The sequence below is a fragment of the Notamacropus eugenii genome, chromosome 5 (genome assembly GCF_028372415.1).
Source record: "Notamacropus eugenii isolate mMacEug1 chromosome 5, mMacEug1.pri_v2, whole genome shotgun sequence".
Taxonomy (NCBI): Eukaryota; Metazoa; Chordata; class Mammalia; order Diprotodontia; family Macropodidae; genus Notamacropus; species Notamacropus eugenii.
In genome coordinates this window covers 356,661,310-356,681,661 of record NC_092876.1, presented here as the reverse complement: position 1 = coordinate 356,681,661, position 20,352 = coordinate 356,661,310, and the positions used below count along the sequence as shown (strand labels likewise).

The window sequence follows — 20,352 nt, the reverse complement described above, 5'->3', positions numbered from 1 at the left end:
TACAATCAGTATAACATAGGAGCTGGCAGCTTCTACATTGAGATAAAAGGGCTTAGAATATGATATTCCAAAAGTCGAAGGAACTAGAACTAAAGCCAAGAATCACTTATCCAGCAAAACTGAGTATAATACTTCAAGGGAAAAAAATGGTCATTCAATGAAATAGAGGACTTTCAAGCAATCTTGATGAAAACCAGAGCTCAATAGAAAATTTGACTTTCAAGCACAAGAATCAAGAGAAGCATGAAAAGGCAAACAAGAAATAGAAATCATAAGGGACTTACTAAAGCTGAACTGTTTGCATTCCCACGTGAAAATATAATATTTGTAACTTGAAACATTTCTCAGTATTTGGGTAGTTAGAGGGATTATATACACATATATAGACAGAGGGCACAGGGTGAGTTGAATAGGAAGGGATGATATATAAAAAAATAAAATTAAGGTGTGAGAGAAGAATATATTAGAAGGAGAAAGGGAGAAATGGAATGGGGCAAATTATCTCTCATAAAAGAGGCAAGAAAATGTTTTTTTCAGTGGAGGGAAAAAGGGAGGAGGTAAGAGGGAAAAAGTCAAACTTAACTCTCATCACATTTGACTTAAGGAGGGAATAACGTGCACACTCAGTTTGGTATGACAATCTATCTTACGCTACAGGAAAGTAGGGGAGAAGGGGATAAGTGGAGATTATGGAAGGGAGGGCAAATGAGAGGAGGGAAGTAATTAGAAGTAAACACTTTTGGGGAAGGATAAGGTCAAAAGAGAGAATAGAATAAATGAGGGGGGCAGTATAGGATGGAGGGAAATACAGGTAATCTTTCACAACATGACTATTATGGAAGTCTTTAGCAAAACTGCACATATATAGCCTATATTGAATTGCTTGCCTTATCAGTGGGGATGGGTGGGAGGGAGGAAGGGAGAGAAGTTGGAACTCAAAATTTTTGGCATAAATGTTGAGAATTGTTTTTGCATGTAACTGGGAAATGAGAAATACAAGTAATAGGGTATAAAAATCTATCTTGCCCTACAAGAAAAGAGAGATGGGGATGAGGGAAGGGAGGGATGTGACAGAAGGGAGGGTAGATTGGGGGAAGGGGCAATCAGAATGCATTGTGTTTGGGGGTGAGAGGAGGGGAGAGATGGGGAGGAAATTTGGAACTCAAAATTTTGTGGAAATGAATGTAGAAAACTAAAAATAAATAAATAAATTGGGGAAAAAAAGATATCATAGCTCTAGACTTTACCCTCATGCCCTATTCATCAATCAATCAACAAGCATTTATCGAGCATCTAAGTGCCAAGCACAATGCTAGAAACTTGGGATACAAATACAGACACCAGACAGTGTGCCTGCCTTGGACGATTCTGTCAGAGGGTGTGTGGAGAAAACTGCTCTTGTGGCTTACAAGTCATTCTTGTAAAGCAATATTGGCAACTAGCACCAAATCAATCAAGTATCTATTAAGTACCTACTGTATGCTGGGCACTGTGCACATAGTGAGTTTTAGAGATACCATACATTTCATTTTCTATGATCTTCCTCTCTTTTCTCCATTAGCTAAGGCAACTAAGAACTGGCTCATACTGAAGAGACAGCTGGATATTGGAAAGGAGCGGCATCGTTAGATGCTGAGGATACAAAAACAAAAGTCCTGTCTTTTGTCCCTGTCCCCAAGGAGCTATCAGGGGAAACAATGTGTACACATATAGACACATACAAGTAAATACAAAGTCATTCATGGTAGAGAGGCAACTAGCAAATTCAGGGATCAGGACAAGCCTCATGTAGAATTTAGCACAGTGCCTGGCAAAAATAGATACTAAAAATGTTTATTGATTGCTAGATACAGGAAGTGGTGCTTGAGCTGAGCTTTGAAGGAAGCTAGAAATTCTAAGAAGAGGAATTGAGAACAGCCCAGGTAGGGGGCTGGGGCAAGGTGGGTGAAGGGGCAGTCTATACAATGCAAAGGTGTGGAGACGAGAGACCTAACATCATCAATCAACCAACAGGCATTTGTTAAGCATCTGTTTGTTCTAAGCCCTGTGTGAGGAACAGCAAGAACCCACTTAGGCTGCATCTGAGACATGCTTAAAAGGAAGAAATGGATAAAACAGAAAAAATTGGAGGCAGGTTGTAAAGTGCTTTTAATGTCAGGGAAATCTGAATTGAAGCCTGAGGGAATAGAGAATTATGAGAATTTGTAGTGCAGAGTTGTAATTTGATCAGACATATATGTGCTTTAGAAATATCACTTTGAAAAGGAAAAGGACCTATGTGCACAAAAATGTTTGTAGCAACTGCTTTAGTGGTGACAAAGTATTGGCAATTGAGAGGATGTCCATCAGTTGTGGAATGGCTGAACAACTTGTATATGTTTATAATGAATATTATTGTGCTACCAGAAATGACAATCAGGATGTTCTCAGAAATCCTGGAAAGACTTACATGAACTGACACAAAGTGAAATGAGCAGAACCAGGAGAATAATATTGTATGGTGATCAGTTGTGAATAACTCAGCTATTCATAGCAGCATAATCACCCTAGACAGTTCTGAAGGACTTATGATGACAAATGCTATCCATCTCCAGAGAAAGAATCGATGGAGTCTGGATGCAGATCAAAGCAGATTTTTTTCTTTATTTACTTTATTTTTCTTAGGGTTTTTTTTTTGCCTATGTTTTCTTTCACAATAGGACTTACAAGAAAATATGTTTTTTATGACTGCACATCTATAACCTGCATCAAATTGCTTACCTTCTCAATGAGTGGGGCAGGAAAAGAGAGAATTTGGATCTCAAAATTTGAAAAAAAAAAAGTTAAAATTGTTATTACATGTCATTGGGGGAAAGTAAAATATTACTTTGGCAGCTATGTGAAGGATCGAACAACTTGATGCATATTATGCTATCAAAATAATTATTATTCATAATAATAAATTAACTTTTAAATAAACATGATATAGCACAGCTTTCAGATAGATGTTTACTTACTGGTTCAAAATATGGATTGAAAAAAAATTGTAGACCTGTAATTTAAGGCCTTCAGAATGCCTTGTAATAAATGTCAGATAGACAATGATACCTTACTGGTTTGAAAAAGTGAGCTCCCCTTCCAAGTGCCTTATTTGTAATTTAGGTATAGTTTCCAAACTGAAAACATCCAGACTTAGAGAAAAAACAACATCTTGTTTTTTATGTTGTCCTCTGAATGTCAATTAATCTTATAGCACCCATTTACTAGTTTAGGAGGCTTTAATCCATATTCCCTAGTAGGAAAGGCATGTACCATCAGCTATTCAGACTCTTCCTAGGCATAAGTAATGGCCCTCATGCCAGAAGTTTCTCCCAGCCACTGACCACCCCCTAAAATCCCTGGCGGAAGACTATACCAAGAGATGTCAAAAGTACAGTTTTGTTCATTCAGCCCTCCTTTAGGGTTTAAAAATATTTCCCTTACAGAATGCTGTGGGCCAGCTCAGCATTGGAACAATATCCTGCAGTTCACTGAAATCTTTGAAAGAAAGAACCCATGGTGTATCATAGAGTGCAGGAAGCTAAGGTCTGATGCTACCTGTGCTCAAAGGGAGCTACCTTTCCAGGGATATAGAAAAAGGGTGATAAAACCCCTGACTCCTACCTAATCCTATACACCCGAGGTGTCAAACACTTTTGGCATAAAACACTGCTGAATGTAGTTCAAACCAGATTAAAATGAAATTGGAAAATATTTAACATAAAAATACAATAGAACATAGAAAATGTTAATGTGTGGTTTTCTAAATCAATATGCAGTCCATGGGGATCTTTCTGTATGATTTAGTGGTTCCTCTTTCTTACTTGAATCTCACAGGTTGTTGTGTACATCCTTCGTTTTCAAAGAGGACCATGGTATCAGAGACACTGCTACATCCTATTCAATAAATATTTCTAGGTTAATAATTCTTTTGTATATGCTGGTCTGCTAGGGTAATATGCCTTTACAAGAGTAAGAGGCTTGAGGCTAGGTGCAGTGTCTTATTCATATTTGTGAATTGATAATTTTCACCCCTATTTGTAAAAGTAGATAGGAAAGGTAGAGAGTAGACTCTGACTACAGGACCCTGACTACAGCTAGCCCCCTATCTTGCCTCAAGTTTCTTCAAGTTCAGTTACAATCGATTTTTTAATTAGATTTTGTTGATGTATTTTGTTTTTATATCACCTAGGCTGCCTCCCCACACTGTATCCCTCCTCCCATTCTAAAGATCTATCCTTTCTAATGAAGAATTCAAAAAGAAAAAAAAAGTGGAATATATGGAAGCAGGGAGAGGTGGAATCCAAAATGTCTTATTTTAGGTGGTTCTTTTGTGATGGATAAATTTGAAAATTCAGTGAAATAACAATACTATAACAATACTATATTTTAATGTAAAATAATCATTCACATATGTCTCATAAACACATCATCCATTCAAATTTAACAAAGCTGAAATTTATTGTAAGAAAATTTCCCTTGTTTATGTATAGGTTGTATCTCATTTCTCATTTACATACTTATCTCTTTCCCCAATATCTGTGACTCACAAAGAAATACGCATGCATTAAAGCTTAGTATATTTTAAATGACTGAAACAGAAAAATAATAAAATGCAATACTAGGACTCCCCAAGTGGCTGTATCTTTATGACCATTTGAAGTCACTGGCCCATTAGTGTCTGAATTCATACATATATCCATCACCAAAAGTACTGTGTGAAGTAGCACATTCTGGATTGCCTGTTTCCCCATTCTCCTGTGTTCAAGAAATAATCAGGGAAACCTGAAGGATTTTCTTAGATAAAGGTCCTCAGGATCTGAGTTCAAAGTACCAGTGAGAAAAAAATGAGCAACCATCTCAACACTATCTAATTCAGCTCCTCTGCTTAAAACCCCCCAAAATCCCACTGCAGGCTGGAATGATGTTCTCTACACTCTCTTTCCCTGGCAAGTACTGTAAAGCTGCTTGAAAATCTCTACACATGCCCTAGAGTTATTGTTCAGTCGTATACAACCGTTCTTGGCAAAGATACTGAAGAGGTTTGCCATTTCCTTCTCCAGCTCATTTTACAGATGAGGAAAACTGAGGTCAACATAATTAAGTTACTTGCTCAAGGTGACACAGCTAGTAAGTGTCTGAGGCTGGGTTTGAACTCCAAAAGATGAGTTTCCCTCACTCTAGGGTCAGAATTCAATCCACTGCACCACCTAACTACCCACCCTAGAACTAATCCTCAAGAAAGAGAGTGAATAGGAGGAGTAGAGTGAAGGTGGAGAAGGATTCCTCTACTTCTGCACTATCCATGCCTCTCTCCAGAGTCCTAGGCGGCCTGGCTAAGTGTGATACCTGACTTTACTTCAGCATCTCCTGTCAAATAGTTCAGTCCCTCTTCCTCAGCCTAACAATTCATGACTTTGAGAGCAAGAACCATGTTTTTGTCTTTCTTAGTATCCCCAGTACTTAGCACAATATAAATGATTACTGACTGACTAATGGATGATATGACCACTGCTTTCAGTTGCAGACACAACCTCTCAATCCTCAGTACTGTTACACAAGTCCAGGCATCTACTGAGGAAATATGAAAGCAAGTTCTGCCCTTACAGCTGAGTTCTAAAGCTGGAACTATATTTTACACCTGACCCATACTAACTACAAGTGTGCTAAATTAAATTGTAAATGATCAAATCTAAGAATTAAATAAATAATATTTGCCATCTTGACTTTATTTGATTAGCATGGTTGACTTAATTAGTCATTTATGTGGAAGGATCCAGAGGATAATCTTGTTTAGTTGGGCCAGAATGAAAAGGAGATTATTGTGAGCAGATGAGGACAGAGGGTAGTGGTCTCATTTTATATACTAAAGTAGAGAACAATCAAATATTCTCTCCAGGCTTACTCAAGGAGTCATTGAGAAAGTCAGAAATAGACAATGGAGATTCCTAATGTTGTCCCCTACTGATTGTCATTTCCCACAGGATAACAGTTTTAAATATTGCTTCTAATTACTCTCTACAGTTGATGATGGACAAGAACTCATAAAAATATGGGTAAATGCATTCTATTTTTAGGTTCTCAATAGGCTTCTAGTTCTGGATTCTCCCTGCAGAGAAAGTGAGAGAGTAGAAAATGGAATATGGTTACCTTTACAAGGTGAACATCCGGTTTGTGGATTTTCTTGTGTTGCCCCTTCCTTCTTGCCCCTTGTTGGTCCTTTCATTGCTGGTGAACTCGTCTATAAATTGATCAATCAGCAAGAAATTTTTAAGTACCTACCATGTACCGGACATCATGCTAATCTCTGGTGATACAAATACAAAGGTATGACAATACCTGCTCTTGAGAATTCTGTTAGAGGATTTGTAGAAACAATCAGTTGTTTTGCTTGCTGGCAACTCTTGTAAAAGACTGTAGTTTGGGACAAACAAACCAGTCAACAAGCTCTTATTAAGCACCTACTTTGTGCTGAATACTGTGAGCATAGTGAATGAAATTTATAAATGCTATACATTTAATTTTACTTACTACCACTTTCCCTAGCTGAGACAAGTAAGAACTATCTTGTTCTGAAAAGTGAGAGCTTGTAGGGAAAAGGAAAAGGATATCCTTTTCAGTCACCAAACAACCTTCAAAGATGAAGAATTTTGTAGGCAGCAGCCAAAGCCAGGCACAAGTAGACCAAAGTCTAATGAAAAACATCTTGAGAGGTCACAGAAAAGTAAGTCTTTCTCATCATATAGGAAATTGTTTGAGAGGCAGTGTGGCATATTATAAAGTGAATTGGACTTGGAAATCTACTCTGATATTTCCTAGCTCTGTTGTGATTATAGCCAAGTTCATCAATCAATGAGCATTTATTAAGTTCCTATTATATACCAGGCACTGTCTTAGGTGCCGAGGATACAAATACAGCATGTCAAAAACTGAAGTCATTATCTTTCCCTCTTTCAAACTTCACTATTTATGTCAGACAGGGGTGTGTTGGTGCCTACTCTAACCTGGCTTGAAGAGAAATTATTAAAATTTTAAGGAGAGCATTTATGGCTCAGAAATAGAAGACATTTATTTCAAATCAAGGTTTCTTTTGTTATTTTGTTGATTATCTAGACTTTAGAAAATGAGGAAGAGAATGTTAATAACGCAGATTATACTTGTAAGTGGTGTATGTGCATACATTTTCCTCCCCACCCCAGAAAGCCTAGAAACATTTTCTATTGTTAAACATTTACCCACACACCCCTGTATTTGGGTATACACCCAAATCACTCTGACTTTCATTGATTGGCCAATAAGGATTCAGAGTGAATGTTAATAGCCAATGTTTCTGTTTCTGCCAGAAACCCTGACAGTGTTTCCCTCCCAGATTGATTTTTTTCCCACTAGGTAAAAGAAGCTATTCTTTGCCTCATTTCTTACCTAGGCTCAATTAGTGAGTGTTGCCTCAGTCAATCTGAGATCTGAGAAAGACCTTAACTTAGAATAAGCCAAGGTCTCCCATTGAGTCCTGGGCCATCTCCAGTTGTCCTGATCTATGTCTGGCTACTGGACTCAGATGACTCTGGAGAAGAAAGTGAGGCTGGTGACTTTTCACAGCCCTCCCTCACTTTAATCCAATTCACTCGCAAGTCATGGCATCACCTCCCTGATGTCATGGTGCTCTTTGAGAACAAGGGATGAACAACAGCAACCTTCATCCCACACCGTTCTCCATCTGCCAAAGTGATCTTCCTAAAGCTCACCACTCAATAAAAAAGCGGCTCCATATCACCTTCAGGATCAAATATATATCCTCTGTTTACCATCTAAAGTTCTTCATAGCCTTCATTACCTATACCTCATACCTTTCAATATTTTTTTACATCTTGTTTTCCCTTCTCACACTCTGTAGCTCAGTGTCATCAGCCTACCTTCTGTTCTTTGCACAAGAAGCTCCATCACCTAACTCTGAACATGTTAGCTCACTCTTCCCTATCACTGGAATTCTCTCCCTCCTCATCACAACCTCCTGGTTCCCTGGTTTCCTTCAAATCCCAGCTACAATTCTGCCTTCCATGGGCAATCCTTCCTAAAACACACACACACACACACACACACACACACACACACACACCCTCAATTCTCCCTCAATTCTAATGCCTTCCCCATGTTGATCATTTCAGATTTATTCTGTATATAGCTTATGTGTGGATGGATAGGCAGACAGATAATGTATATGTGTGCGTGTTTATATCCTATACGTACATACATATTTGTTGTTTTTGTGTTATCTCTCCCATTAGACTGTGAGCTCCTCCAAAGCAGGGACTATCTTTTATCTATTTTTGTATCTCCATTGCTTGGGACAGAGTCTGGCACTGAGTAGGTGCTTATTCAATATTTACTGACTGCCTGACTGATCATATGCTTATGGAACAAAAAGCTTGGGAGACATGTCTGCTGTTTTCAGACAGAGGTTTCTCAGGGTCTCCTCCTCAATTGCTTGGGGAGTTTTACCTTTAACCTTTGGAACTACTGGGGCCTGACTATAACAGATTAGATCCTTTCATTCTAAGGCATCGTAGGGGGAACGAAGAAAGCCTTGGACTTAAGAGGGTCAGTGGCATACTGTAGGGACCCTGAATAGGGGAAAACATGAAGGGAAGTCCTCATTAGTTAGTTATTTCCAGATTCTAGGACTGAGTCAGTGTGGGTGTATTGTGCACTGGATATATTTGGGCTAACCTTTGGCTTCAGATAAATTCTCTTTGGCTTGTGGGTGGAGCCTGGTGAGTTTCATTCTTCCCCCTCAGACTCTCTCTCCCCACTTTTTCCCTTGCTTTTCAGAGATATGAGACTATATCTTTGAGTTTTGATACCTCTCTTTGGAAAGAGATGCTCCCTTCTGTGTTTAAATGCTTTCTTTTTCTCCTCAATTTAGCAGTTGTGCTAAATGCTGCCAATCTATGTTACGTTATTATTGTTATTGTTGTTCAAATGTAGCAGCAATTGGGGAGCCCAGGAAGAGAGAGAGAAAGAGAAAACAAGAACATTTTGCCTTATTGAGGTCTCTGGATGGAGGTTCAGGGCTGAAAGAATACTTATACTGGGGTTCCCCTAGGCCATGATTCATGCAATAGTAACTGTTGTGATTAGCTAGATAGAAAGAGGGCCTCTGCTACCTTGTTGGCCTAAATTTGAAAGTCAAGTCACTTCTTGAGGAGAGGATCTGAGAGAATGGCTTAGGAAAATCATGGTAAAAGGAGTGGTACAGCTCACAAAAAGGTAGGGGAAAAAATGAGTTCAAGTGATTGACAGCTTTGCCTGCCTGCTAACCTGCATAACCATTACACCAACACCATTGATGAACTTAGATGATCTCCCTTGAAATGATGAACACTCATGGTGGGTAAAGACTGCTACATTTTTGTATTTGTATTCTTAGCAGTCTAGCATGATGCCTGACAAATATCAGGCTCAATTGATGCTTGTTGATAGACTTGATAACTGATCTAATGATATTCTCAACAGGAGGAAAATGGAACGCAAGAAACTCTTGCCATCCAAAACAACACCTTTCTGAAGAACAGAATTGTCTTACTTAAAGACAATGGACTCTACCTGTCATCAGTCGAAATCTTTGATGATGACAGAAAGTTTTCCTGTCATGTTACCTTACAATCTGGCAAAATCCTGAAGAATGTCACCAGAATTAAAGTTTTTGGTAAGAACTTTCTGGTTCTCCTTTCAACCTCACAGGTATTTTCAAGTGGATCTCCTGTGTTTACCTTTGCCTTGCATTATAGAGGTCAAGATTTGGTTCTGAGTCGTCCAATCAAACACTATTTCATTTTTCCTGTTCTCTATTTTGGATCAGGAAGTTAATAACAACAACCAAAAACTCAGTTAACAAAATAGAATACAATAAAAAGCTGCAGTATTTACTTGTTAGCTGGCTGGTGATGAATGACTCATTTTTAACTCTACTTTTCCCCCAATAGTACTGGAAATCACTTTTACTGGAATTGCTAAAAACCTAATCATATGGCATTGCTTGCTGGAGCTCCAAGGCATAGCACTAGAAAGAGACCATTGCTTTACCTCCCTCTATCCCCAGCCCCAAGCAACCCTTGCAGGACCAATTCCAGATGTCCTGGAATGAATAAATACCCAAGTTCTTCTGGAAAAGTGATTGGCCAAGATTCCCATTTTATCATCTCTGGAGTCTGAGAAATATGTAATTCAACTCTAACCATTCACTGTAGCCTGACTTACAATGCAAAGGTTTAGCAAGGAACAATTTCAGAAGACAAGGAGAAAATTCTGTTTGACCACCTTGCCCAGTGGTGCAAGGAAAAATTAAATAAACAGAAGACCTTGGTTTTGATTTCTCTCCATGCCTATGTTAACAAGAAATTGAATTTTAAAATGTGAATGTCGGGAGAGATAGAGTGGAGAGTAAAGTAAAACAGCAATGTGAAATATCACTTATTTTAAAAGATTGGGAAAGAAATGAAAATCTACTTCTGTAATTGCAAATATTGTTAGAGAGCTTTGCTTTCTTTTGGCCCTATGGGTGACAGAGCTGGCCCAAAACTCCTTACCTTTATTTAGAATCTTATTCATTTCATGTTCTATATTCCCAAGGTGGTGTGATGGATAGAGTGTTGGGCCTGGAGTCAGGAAGACTTTTCTTTCAAAATCTGGCCCCAGACACCTAATATCTATGTAACCATTGGCAAGTCACTTAACCTTGTTTGCCTCAGTTTCCTCATCTATAAAATGAGCTGGAAAAGAAAATGACAAATCACTCCAGTATCTTTGTCAAGCAAACCTGAAATGGGGTCATGAAGAGTCAAACACAACTGGAACTACTGAAAGAAGGTTCTGAGCAGCCCAATCAAAAACTTTCATTTCTCCTGTTCTCTCTTTTGGATTGGGAAGTTAACAACAACCAAAAACTCAGTTAACAAAATAGAATAAAACAAAAATTTTTAAATAGAATAAAAAAATAAAATAAAGAAACTTCTTGAAAGAAGGAAAAAGCAATCACAGGTTTAGAAAGGGGTGGGGAGGAGCCAAGTTGTAGTTATATCTCAAATTGCTTTACCTTTTTTCAGAGCAGTAACTAGTGTGTGAAAGTTGGGGCTTTGTCCAGGCAAGAAATTTATAATGAATTGAGCTCATCCCGCTTGTTCTGCCCCTGATGTCAGTGGATCTGGTTTTGTCCATTATTACCCTTTCTCCTCATCCTCTCAACTCTGTTCTCCTTAGCAGTATCATCTGTTCTCCTTTTTATGGCTGTACTTTCAACAATATGAAAACTTTAGACTGTTTTGGAATACATCTTCTTTGCCTGAATAACTGTTATCCTACCACTTGTGTTAGATAAAAACAATTGTGATGCATTGTGTGTGTGTGCACGTGCACGCGCGCACACACGCACATACACACTTTTTTTCTTTCCTCACATTATCTCAAATCATTGGCTTAAGAGTAGTGGCATGTGTCAGGTCTCTGAGGAGCTAGAAAGTGTTTGTTTTGTGTTTTGTTTTTAAACAAAAAAAAAAACTGTTCAGGATTGCCACCATTTCAAAATTATCATTGATTTATTTACGCAACAGTCTGTCAGGATCCTGAAATGAAGTTTTATCCCAAAACAACGTTCCCTGCATTTTTGCAAATAGACTAAAGCAACCATTCAGAATATGGATAAAATCTAAATTCTTGGCTTTGGCAGCATAATCTTCAATAGCTGAAGTTCCTCTGGCTATAGCTCAAAGTAGTAATACTTCTGACATTTAAATCTCCTATTTTTGTTTTTGTTTTGTAAAGATACCTTTACGTCATTGCTAATGTTTTCCATCAGTTTTTACTATGCTTTATCTCTCTACTTTTATTGTTTGTCTCCACAGCATCCTCATTGTCTTTATAAAATATTGTATCAGGCCAATCTATGCCTGACATTTTAATTTGTATTTGTATCTGGCTTTGCCCATTTGCATTTAGGCAAGCCAAATTATGATCATTCAAGGATTCCCATCTGGCTCCATCACATATCCATCCATGCATGTAAATTCCCTGAATCCACTTTGACAAGCCAAATCTCCAGTGGAAATTTGTTGGTGAAGGTGGGCTGGTGACAAAAAGATGTGAATGATGAAGATTGTAAGAGGAGAGTAATACAAGGATGTCCCTTGGAGGATGTGTGTGTGTGTTTGTGTGTGTGTCTGTGTGTTTAGTTAAATATTAAAATAACCATTGCACGGTAATGACTGGAATACTTTGGTGAAAACCTAGTCTACATACTGTGGTACATTAGAGAGAATGCTAAATTTGACACTGCCAATACCCTAATGAAGGCCCTCGTCACTTCACAACTAGATGATTTCAGTAGCCTGCTGGTGAGTCCCTGCCTCAAGTCTCTCCCCATTTCAATCCATCCTCCATTCAGTCGCTAAAATGATTTTTCTCAAAAACAAGTCTGATTATATCGCACCTAACAGCTATGACACCCCACCCCATTCAGTAATCTTCGCTGGCTTCCTATTACCTCCAGGATCAAATAACAATGATCTCGTAGGCATTTGAAGTCTTATGAAACCAAGCCCCCACCTACCTTTGCCAGTTGTTCTTACATCTTTCTCACCCAAGCATACTCTCGGACACTCACTGGCCTCTTGGCTGTTCTGTGAACAAGATACTCCATATCTTGACTGCATTTTCTCTGACTGTTCCCCATGCCAGACATGCTCTCCCTTCTCTGCTTCAACACTGATTTCCTTGGTTGCCTTTTAAGTCCTACTAAAATTTTACCTTCTACAGGAAATCTTTCCCAACCCTTTCTAATTCTAGTACCTTCCCTCTGCCCATTGCTTCCCATTTATCCCATATAGAGTTTGCTTTGTATATATTTGTTTGCATATGGTCTTTCCCCATTAGACTGTTACCTCCTTGACAGCAGGGATTGTCTTCTATCTCTTTTTGTACCCTCAGCACTTAGCACATGTTGTTATCAGTCCTTCTGTCCCAACTCTTAGTGATTCATAGTCAGGCAAATACTGTCCATAGGGCTTTCTTGGAAATATACTGGAATGGTTTGCCATTTCCATGTCCAGTTCATTTTACGCATGAGGAAACTGAGTCAAATAGAATTAAATGACTTTCTCAGGGACACATAGCTAGTGTATGAGGCCACATTTGAACTCAGGCTTTCCTGACACCTAGCACTCTATCCACTGATCCACTTAGCTGCCTTCTGGCATGTTTATCTGGGTATTTATTGATTGGTTAACTGATGGATCTGTTTGGAGACAAAGGATCTAGGTTCAATTTTTGAGTTTCTTTGGTTTTGGTTGTTTTGGGTTGTTTTTTGTTTTTTTTTTGCCTCTGTCATTCATTAACCCTAAGACCTTGGGCAAATTATTTTACCTCAACTCCCTCCTCTGTAAAGTGAGGCATTTAACCTAACTGAATTCTGAGCTTCCTTTAGTTCTTTTTTTCCATATTAAATATATTTCCACATTGTGTTCATTCTTCATTGCCGAAGAAGACCATGCCATCAGAGAAATGATGACATGACTTGCACTTGACTTTATTTTGAGTGAGGGAAGGCTGTGCAGCTCACCAACCTCACTTCTCCTCCAGAGCCATCTGAATCCAGTGACCAGATATTCATCAGGATGACTGCAGATGACCCAGGATGCACTGGGAGACCTATTTACACATTAATCATGTTGTGAAGGAAGGATCCAAACAAAAGGGAAAAACCAGGAGAAAGAAAAAAAAGAGAAAATAATGTTTTTCAATCTGTATTCAGACTCAGTAGTTCTTTCTCTGGATGTGGATAGCATATTCCATCTTGGGTCTTTAAGAATTGTTTTAAATCATTGTATTACTGAGAAGAGCCAAGTCTATGAAAGTTAGTCATCACACAATGTTGCTGTTACTGTGTATAATGTTCTCCTGGTTCTGCTCACTTCACTCAGCATCAGTTCCTGTAAATCTTTCCAGGTTTCTCTAAAACATGGCAGCTCATCATTTCTTATAGCACAATAGTATTCCATTACCTTCATATGCCACAACTTGTTCAGCCATTCCCCTGGCCATTCCTTCAATTCCCAATTCTTTGCCACCACAAAAAAAAAGGGTCCTTTTCCCTTTTTTATGATCTCATTTGGATACAGACCTAGTAGTGGTATTACTGGATCAAAGGGTATGTACAGTTTTATAGCCCTTTAGGCATAAGTTCCAAATTGCTCTTCAGAATGGCTGGATCAGTTCACAACTCCATCAACAATGCATTAGTGTTCCTATTGTCCCATATCTTCTCCAACATTCATCATTTTCTTTTTTTGTCATATTAACCAATCTGATAGGTATGAGGTGGTACCTCAGCATTGTTTTAATTTGCATTTCTCTAATCAATTGTGATTTAGAACATTTTTTTCATAGGATGATAGCTACTTTTAAATTCTTCATCAGAAAACTGCCTGTTCATATCTATTGATCATGTATTAACTGGGGGATGATTTGTATTCTTATAAATTTGTCTCAGTTCTCTATATATTTTAGAAATGAGACCTTTATCAGAAAAACTGACTGTAAAAATTGTTACCCAGCTTTGTGCTTCCCTTTTGATCTTGGTTGCATTGTTTTTTTTTCTGTGCTTTCCTCCAAGTCCTTCCATCCACTAAACTTAATCCTCTAGTGATCCCCTAAAGATCAAGGGGGCAGTCCAATTCTCTCCAACTGTATTGACCTGGAGGAGATCTTGATTCCTTGTGCAGTGACCTAATACATTAAAATAAATATGTAAACTCTGTCACTACCCACTCTTATCATTTCTAAACCTCTGGTGTTTACTCATCCTTTACCTGATCTCTTACCAGGCTTTCGCTGATTTCAGCCTCCTCAGATCTTAGTCTCACAAGTGAGAGACAAAGCGGTCCATAAGTCCTCTTACAACACTTTCTTTGATACCACTGTACCTTTTGTCTCTTGATTCAAGAGTCTGTAACCTCTCAGACTTTGCAAAGGAGTTACCTGTCCATCACAGGTTCAGCCCTTGAGCTCCAAATGAAGTCAATCTTAGCCCAGGGACAGTCTGCCTCATTGATAATCCTGATCCCTTTTAGCTTTGTACAATGGTCCCATTCTCTGGTCAGTCATTGGACCTTTGATTCTACCAGTGGTCCTTTGCCAATGGACATATTCAGAGATAGGCCCTTCTCTCATGTCTTTTTAAACCAGATACTAATATTAATCTCTGTATCAGCTTCATTCATGCAAATTAATCCTTAATTAAGTAAAATACTAAGATACCCCCTAAATTTTTATGGCACCATGTTGTCAAGTCATGACTTATAACAAAGTATGTAGTTCTAGTTTTTAAAATTCCCTAACTCTCACAACTGAAAGAATTCTGTCATCTCTTATCTTGTCCTGGGTCCATTATATGATACATTATGTCCTTGGAACTTTGATGGGCCTTTGACAGGCCTTTCTCCTCAGGATTTTTGAATTTGCTCTGGGTTTAAACCAGAGTTCTTAACCTGGGGTCTGGGAACTTACGAGAGATAAAGACATGGATGTGGATAGGGATAATTAATATAATTCATTTCCTTTTTAATCTTAAGTACATTATTTTATACATTCAAGGACCTAAGAAGAGATTCATAAGCTTCACTAGAGGTCCAAAGGGACCCATGACACACACAAAAAATTATGAACTCTTCCTCTAAAGTGAGCTGTACTCCTGGGGGACTTCCAAGTTATACTAGAGCTAGACTCATCCATAAGGTCTAAAATCAATCCAGTCCCCAGACCCCTAAAGGGCAGAGGGATTCAAGCCAACCCAAGTTCTGTAGTTAGTTGAGTGAAGGTTGATCTGAACCAGACCTAGGCTCCAGATAGCTATCTGCTTATAGAGAGTTTAGAAATTTAGAGTTTAGATTTGCCTCAGAGACATCTGCTTCTCTGTAGGATTTATTCTGTAAGACTTCATCCGATTAACTTAATTTCAATATTGTTATCCTGTGGTCTTTAAATATGGTTTCCATTGTTTTCAAAGATGTTTTGAGGTTTGGTTTTTTGTTGTTTGTTTTTGTGGCTAATTCTGCTGTTTTTGCCAATTGTGGCAATGGTTATATATTCAGACTCACTCACGGAAGTTTCCTTGGTTCATATTTTCAAAATGATTGGTCGGGACTGGGAGTACATTCTAAGAGTAAAGAATATGCACACACATACATACATATATACATAATGAAAGGGGAAAAGAATTTAGGTCGCACCTGTATGCCAGGCACTGTGCTAAGTACTTTTACAAATAATATTTCATTTGATCTTCAATTGATGAATCAATCCTTAATTCTGGGAGGTAGGTTCTTTTATTATCCCCCTTTTACAAATAAAGAAACCAAGGTAAATAGAAGTTTAGTGACTTGTCCAGGATCATACAGCTAGTGTCTGAGACTAGATTTGAACTCAGGTCTTCTTGACTCCAGGTCCAGTCTGCTCTACCAGCTAGCTGCCTCATACATGCATATGTATATCATGTACATATATGCATATGTGTACACATGAATACATGTGCATAGACTTATATGTACATATATGTATATTGCAGGTTGAAAGGAAACTTGTTTGGGTTTTCACTCTGATTTACGAGCCAAAACACAGGACAAAGAGAACTAAAAGGAGTTTATCAAAGTATGTCAAGTACATCGACAGGTTAATTAATCACTGGAGATTCAGATCCATGATGGTTTCAAGATGGGACCCGCTTTGACTGATAAATTTTGTAATGAGATGAAGACGATTCAAATAGGTCCACGTCAGCAAAGAGGGTGGCCCTTTGAATTTCAGTTCTTCCCCAAAGCAGATGTACAGTTTCCAGGTACAGGTATGGGGTCATGTAACAAATATTAGGAAATGTAATGCTATAGATTTCATGATGCCTCCCCCAAACACTGATTGACAGGCAGATCTGGGAACAGTGGGTCACTGAGTCAGCATAACCAAGCATTTTGAAAATATGAAACAAGGAGACTTCGGTGAGAGAGTTTGAATATATAATAACCATCACCACAACTGGCAAAAACAACAACATTAACAACAAAAACAACAAAAAATCAAACCTCAAAACATCTTTGAAAACAATGGAAACCATACTAATAAAAACACAGAATAACAATATTAAAATTAAACTAGTTGACTGAAGTCCTACAGAATAAATCCTACAGAGGAACAGATGCCCCTGAGGCAAATGAGATTTCATCTACATATACATATATGTGTATGTGTATATGAATGTATGTGTATATACATGTGTATCCATATATAAATGTGTATCCATATATAAATTTTACATGAAATTAATCTTATCAAGCATTAACCTAACCTAAGATCTTGGCTCCTTTACCTCACCTTCTGAGTGAACTTACCAACTGAGTTGAAAAGTCTAAGGGAATGGAATCTTTCTCTAAGAGTCAGTAAGAACAACAGTTAAAAATATCACTTAACATCTCTAAGCCTGAGTGACCTCATCTTTAAAAGTAAGATGTTGGACAAGATCAAGAATAAAACTTTTGATCTGTGAACTTCTTACTTTTATAATTGTATATTAATTTTTCTTTATAATCTTATATAGTTTATTTTGTGCACTTAAACACATTATTTTGAGGAAGTGTTCATAAATTTTTCAGTCAACTCAACTAACATTTCTTAAGCATTTACCATGTGCTAAGCATTGTACAAACCTGGGAACATAAATACAAATAGAAAGACATTCTTTAACCACAAGGAACTCATATTCTAATGGCAAAAGATAAGACATAAATAGAAGCTGAAGGAGGGTAAGAGAAAAGGTATCAGAAGAAGGGGATACAGTCTGAAGACGAATGATACATGAGTATCCTGAAATGGGAGATCTGAGGAAAACCATAAGATAGGAGGGGGAGGTCACAGAGATACCAGAATGCCAAAGATGCTTTTGACACAGAAAAAGTTAAGAATTCCTGGACTAGGTGATCTTTACAAAATCTCTTCTAGCTCTAAATTCTATAATCACTTGTACCATGAATATCTTTGAACTAGAGCCTCAGCCTAAAACTCACTTCTTGAGTACTGAGACCTCAGGAAATCTCTTTCCTGCCCAGCACCATCACTATTTAGGATCCCCCTTCCTTTCTCCCTGCTCTTCCTTCTTGCAGCCTATTGTCAAAGCTCCTATTGTCTGTTTTGCTACTAGTAGCTGAGAACAAAAGATTCTTAACTAAAATAATTTAGAAGAAAATTTACTGTCACCCACCTGAAAAAGGGTGACCTCACTGTTCCCAGAGTCTGTAGGTTACACATCATATAGGATTTGAACAAATGAACAAGAGAAGAATAATGGATTGGCCAACACACAGGCAGTTTCCAGATAAAACACATGGGTTGCTCAAGATGTAGAATGGGAGAAAACTCTATACATTCCTTGTATCAATCTTTGATACTGACTGGGTTTCTGACCAGCATAATCAAGGTTCTAAGTTAAGCATTAAACAAACTTGGTCTCTGAGCAACAGGTCTGGTTTCTCAGCTTTGCATGGTGAAGTCCAAACAATGGCATAAAGTTTCTCCACCACCTTCTAGGACTTCCACCAAAACTCACTTTTCTTCCCCAAATGGTAGATTCCAGTTTCAGTTCCTCATCCCTGCAAACTCTCAGTCCTTCCTCACCACTTCTTCACTCCCCTAGAGTCTTTCTTCTCTATCCTCCCTCCCATTCTATTCCTTATCCCCCACTGCACCCCAACCCCAAAGTTTCTATTCCATCTTCTGACCCCAGATAGAACCTGGGATGCAACCATCAGCCAGGTGTTGAAATTCTCTAGGAAGGTGAAGATCTGGAGAAGGAGAGAGAAAATAAACAATATGAAATAAGGTATTGTAAGAGTGGTTGGAGTAATTGCCAGCTAATCACTAAGCAGAGAGAAAGTGGCAGTTTCCGGAATGGAAGGCGTAGGAGCTCAGAATTAGAGGAGTCTTCATATTTATGGCAAACCACATTCACTTTTGTAACAGGAACTTTTACAAAGTAATATTTACCTCTAAAAAATATAATCACAAATTTACAGGCTTATTCTCACAAAGGAGACACAATTCCACTCATCCCTTGCACCTCTTTATTCTCTAGGAAAGGGAAGAGGATTAGGAGCATAACTTAGCATGGTTCCCATAGAGCACAGTCCCATTTCAAGTCCAAAGCCTCCTTTGGGCTTTGAATCCCAGGCACCCTGGCTTCTTAGGGCTTCCATAATAGGCTGGCTGCACCATCCCACCTGTAATCCTGGCACCAGGGTTGCCATGGTTCTTGGGTCCTATAAGGATCACCTCTGGCACCAGAAATTGAGAACAAGCACCATAGAGGAGAAACAAACACCCCAGGCCTATTTCTCAGAGATTTCTTTCTTTAAAGAATTTGTGGCATACGAATGTGATGGAACGCTACTGTGCTATAAGAAATAATGAGCTCAGTGATCTTAGAAAAACATGGAAAGAACTGCATGAAATAATGATGAGTAAAATGAGCAGAACCAGAAGAATATTGTATACAATAACAGCAATATTATTTTAAGAGTGACTTTGAGGGAATGTCATTCTGATTATTATAAATACACAAATTAGCTATAAAAAACTCATGAAGAAAGACACAATCTGCATCCAGACAAAGAACTGATAAATAGAAGTATGTATAGAATAATTATATATACACATATGTATATATACATATATGTGTGTATGTATATATATATATATATATACATAATGTGTATACATACACTTATTTGTGTCTAGTGGCAGCCATATTGGGGAGGAGAAGGAAGAAAAAAAAGCAAAAAAAGAAATTTACCCGATGATTTTATTATATATTTAAAAGGAATAGCAAGTTGTACATAATAGATTTACAGCTTCATGTGCAATCATCTTTTTCATTACACTATGTTATGGAAATGCTTATTTTATTTCATAAATTAAAAACAAAATAAGAAAGAAAAAAAGAGGGAAGGAATTTCCTTCCCTTCTCGCCACTGCAGTTCATGTATTCCATGCTGGGTTTGACAGATAGGAGATGTCAATAAGAAATCAGCCAAAAGATGGAAGAGAAGATATGGCTCAATCTTTCTATTTTTAAAGACACAGGCAATGGATTCCATGTTAGGAAACCTGAGAATGCTCAAAAGTCCCCTCAAAACTGTCTCTGGTTAGAACTGAATGCTTGAGAAGCTTGAGTTAAACTTTAATACCCTATAATTCCACTGGTATGGAATCTCCCTCCATGGCTGCAGACTGAAACCCTCTCCA

The 20,352-nt window shown here is 38.1% G+C and overlaps 1 protein-coding gene across 1 annotated transcript in view; it reads left to right on the top strand.

Annotated features, from left to right (window-relative positions):
* Nucleotides 1-20,352, top strand: part of CD96 (CD96 molecule) — a 118,193-nt gene that overhangs the window by 19,651 nt on the left and 78,190 nt on the right. The window contains exon 4 of the mRNA XM_072614042.1: nucleotides 9,532-9,724. Coding sequence (XP_072470143.1) covers nucleotides 9,532-9,724 — 193 coding nt within the window. The remainder of the gene's footprint in view (nucleotides 1-9,531; nucleotides 9,725-20,352) is intronic.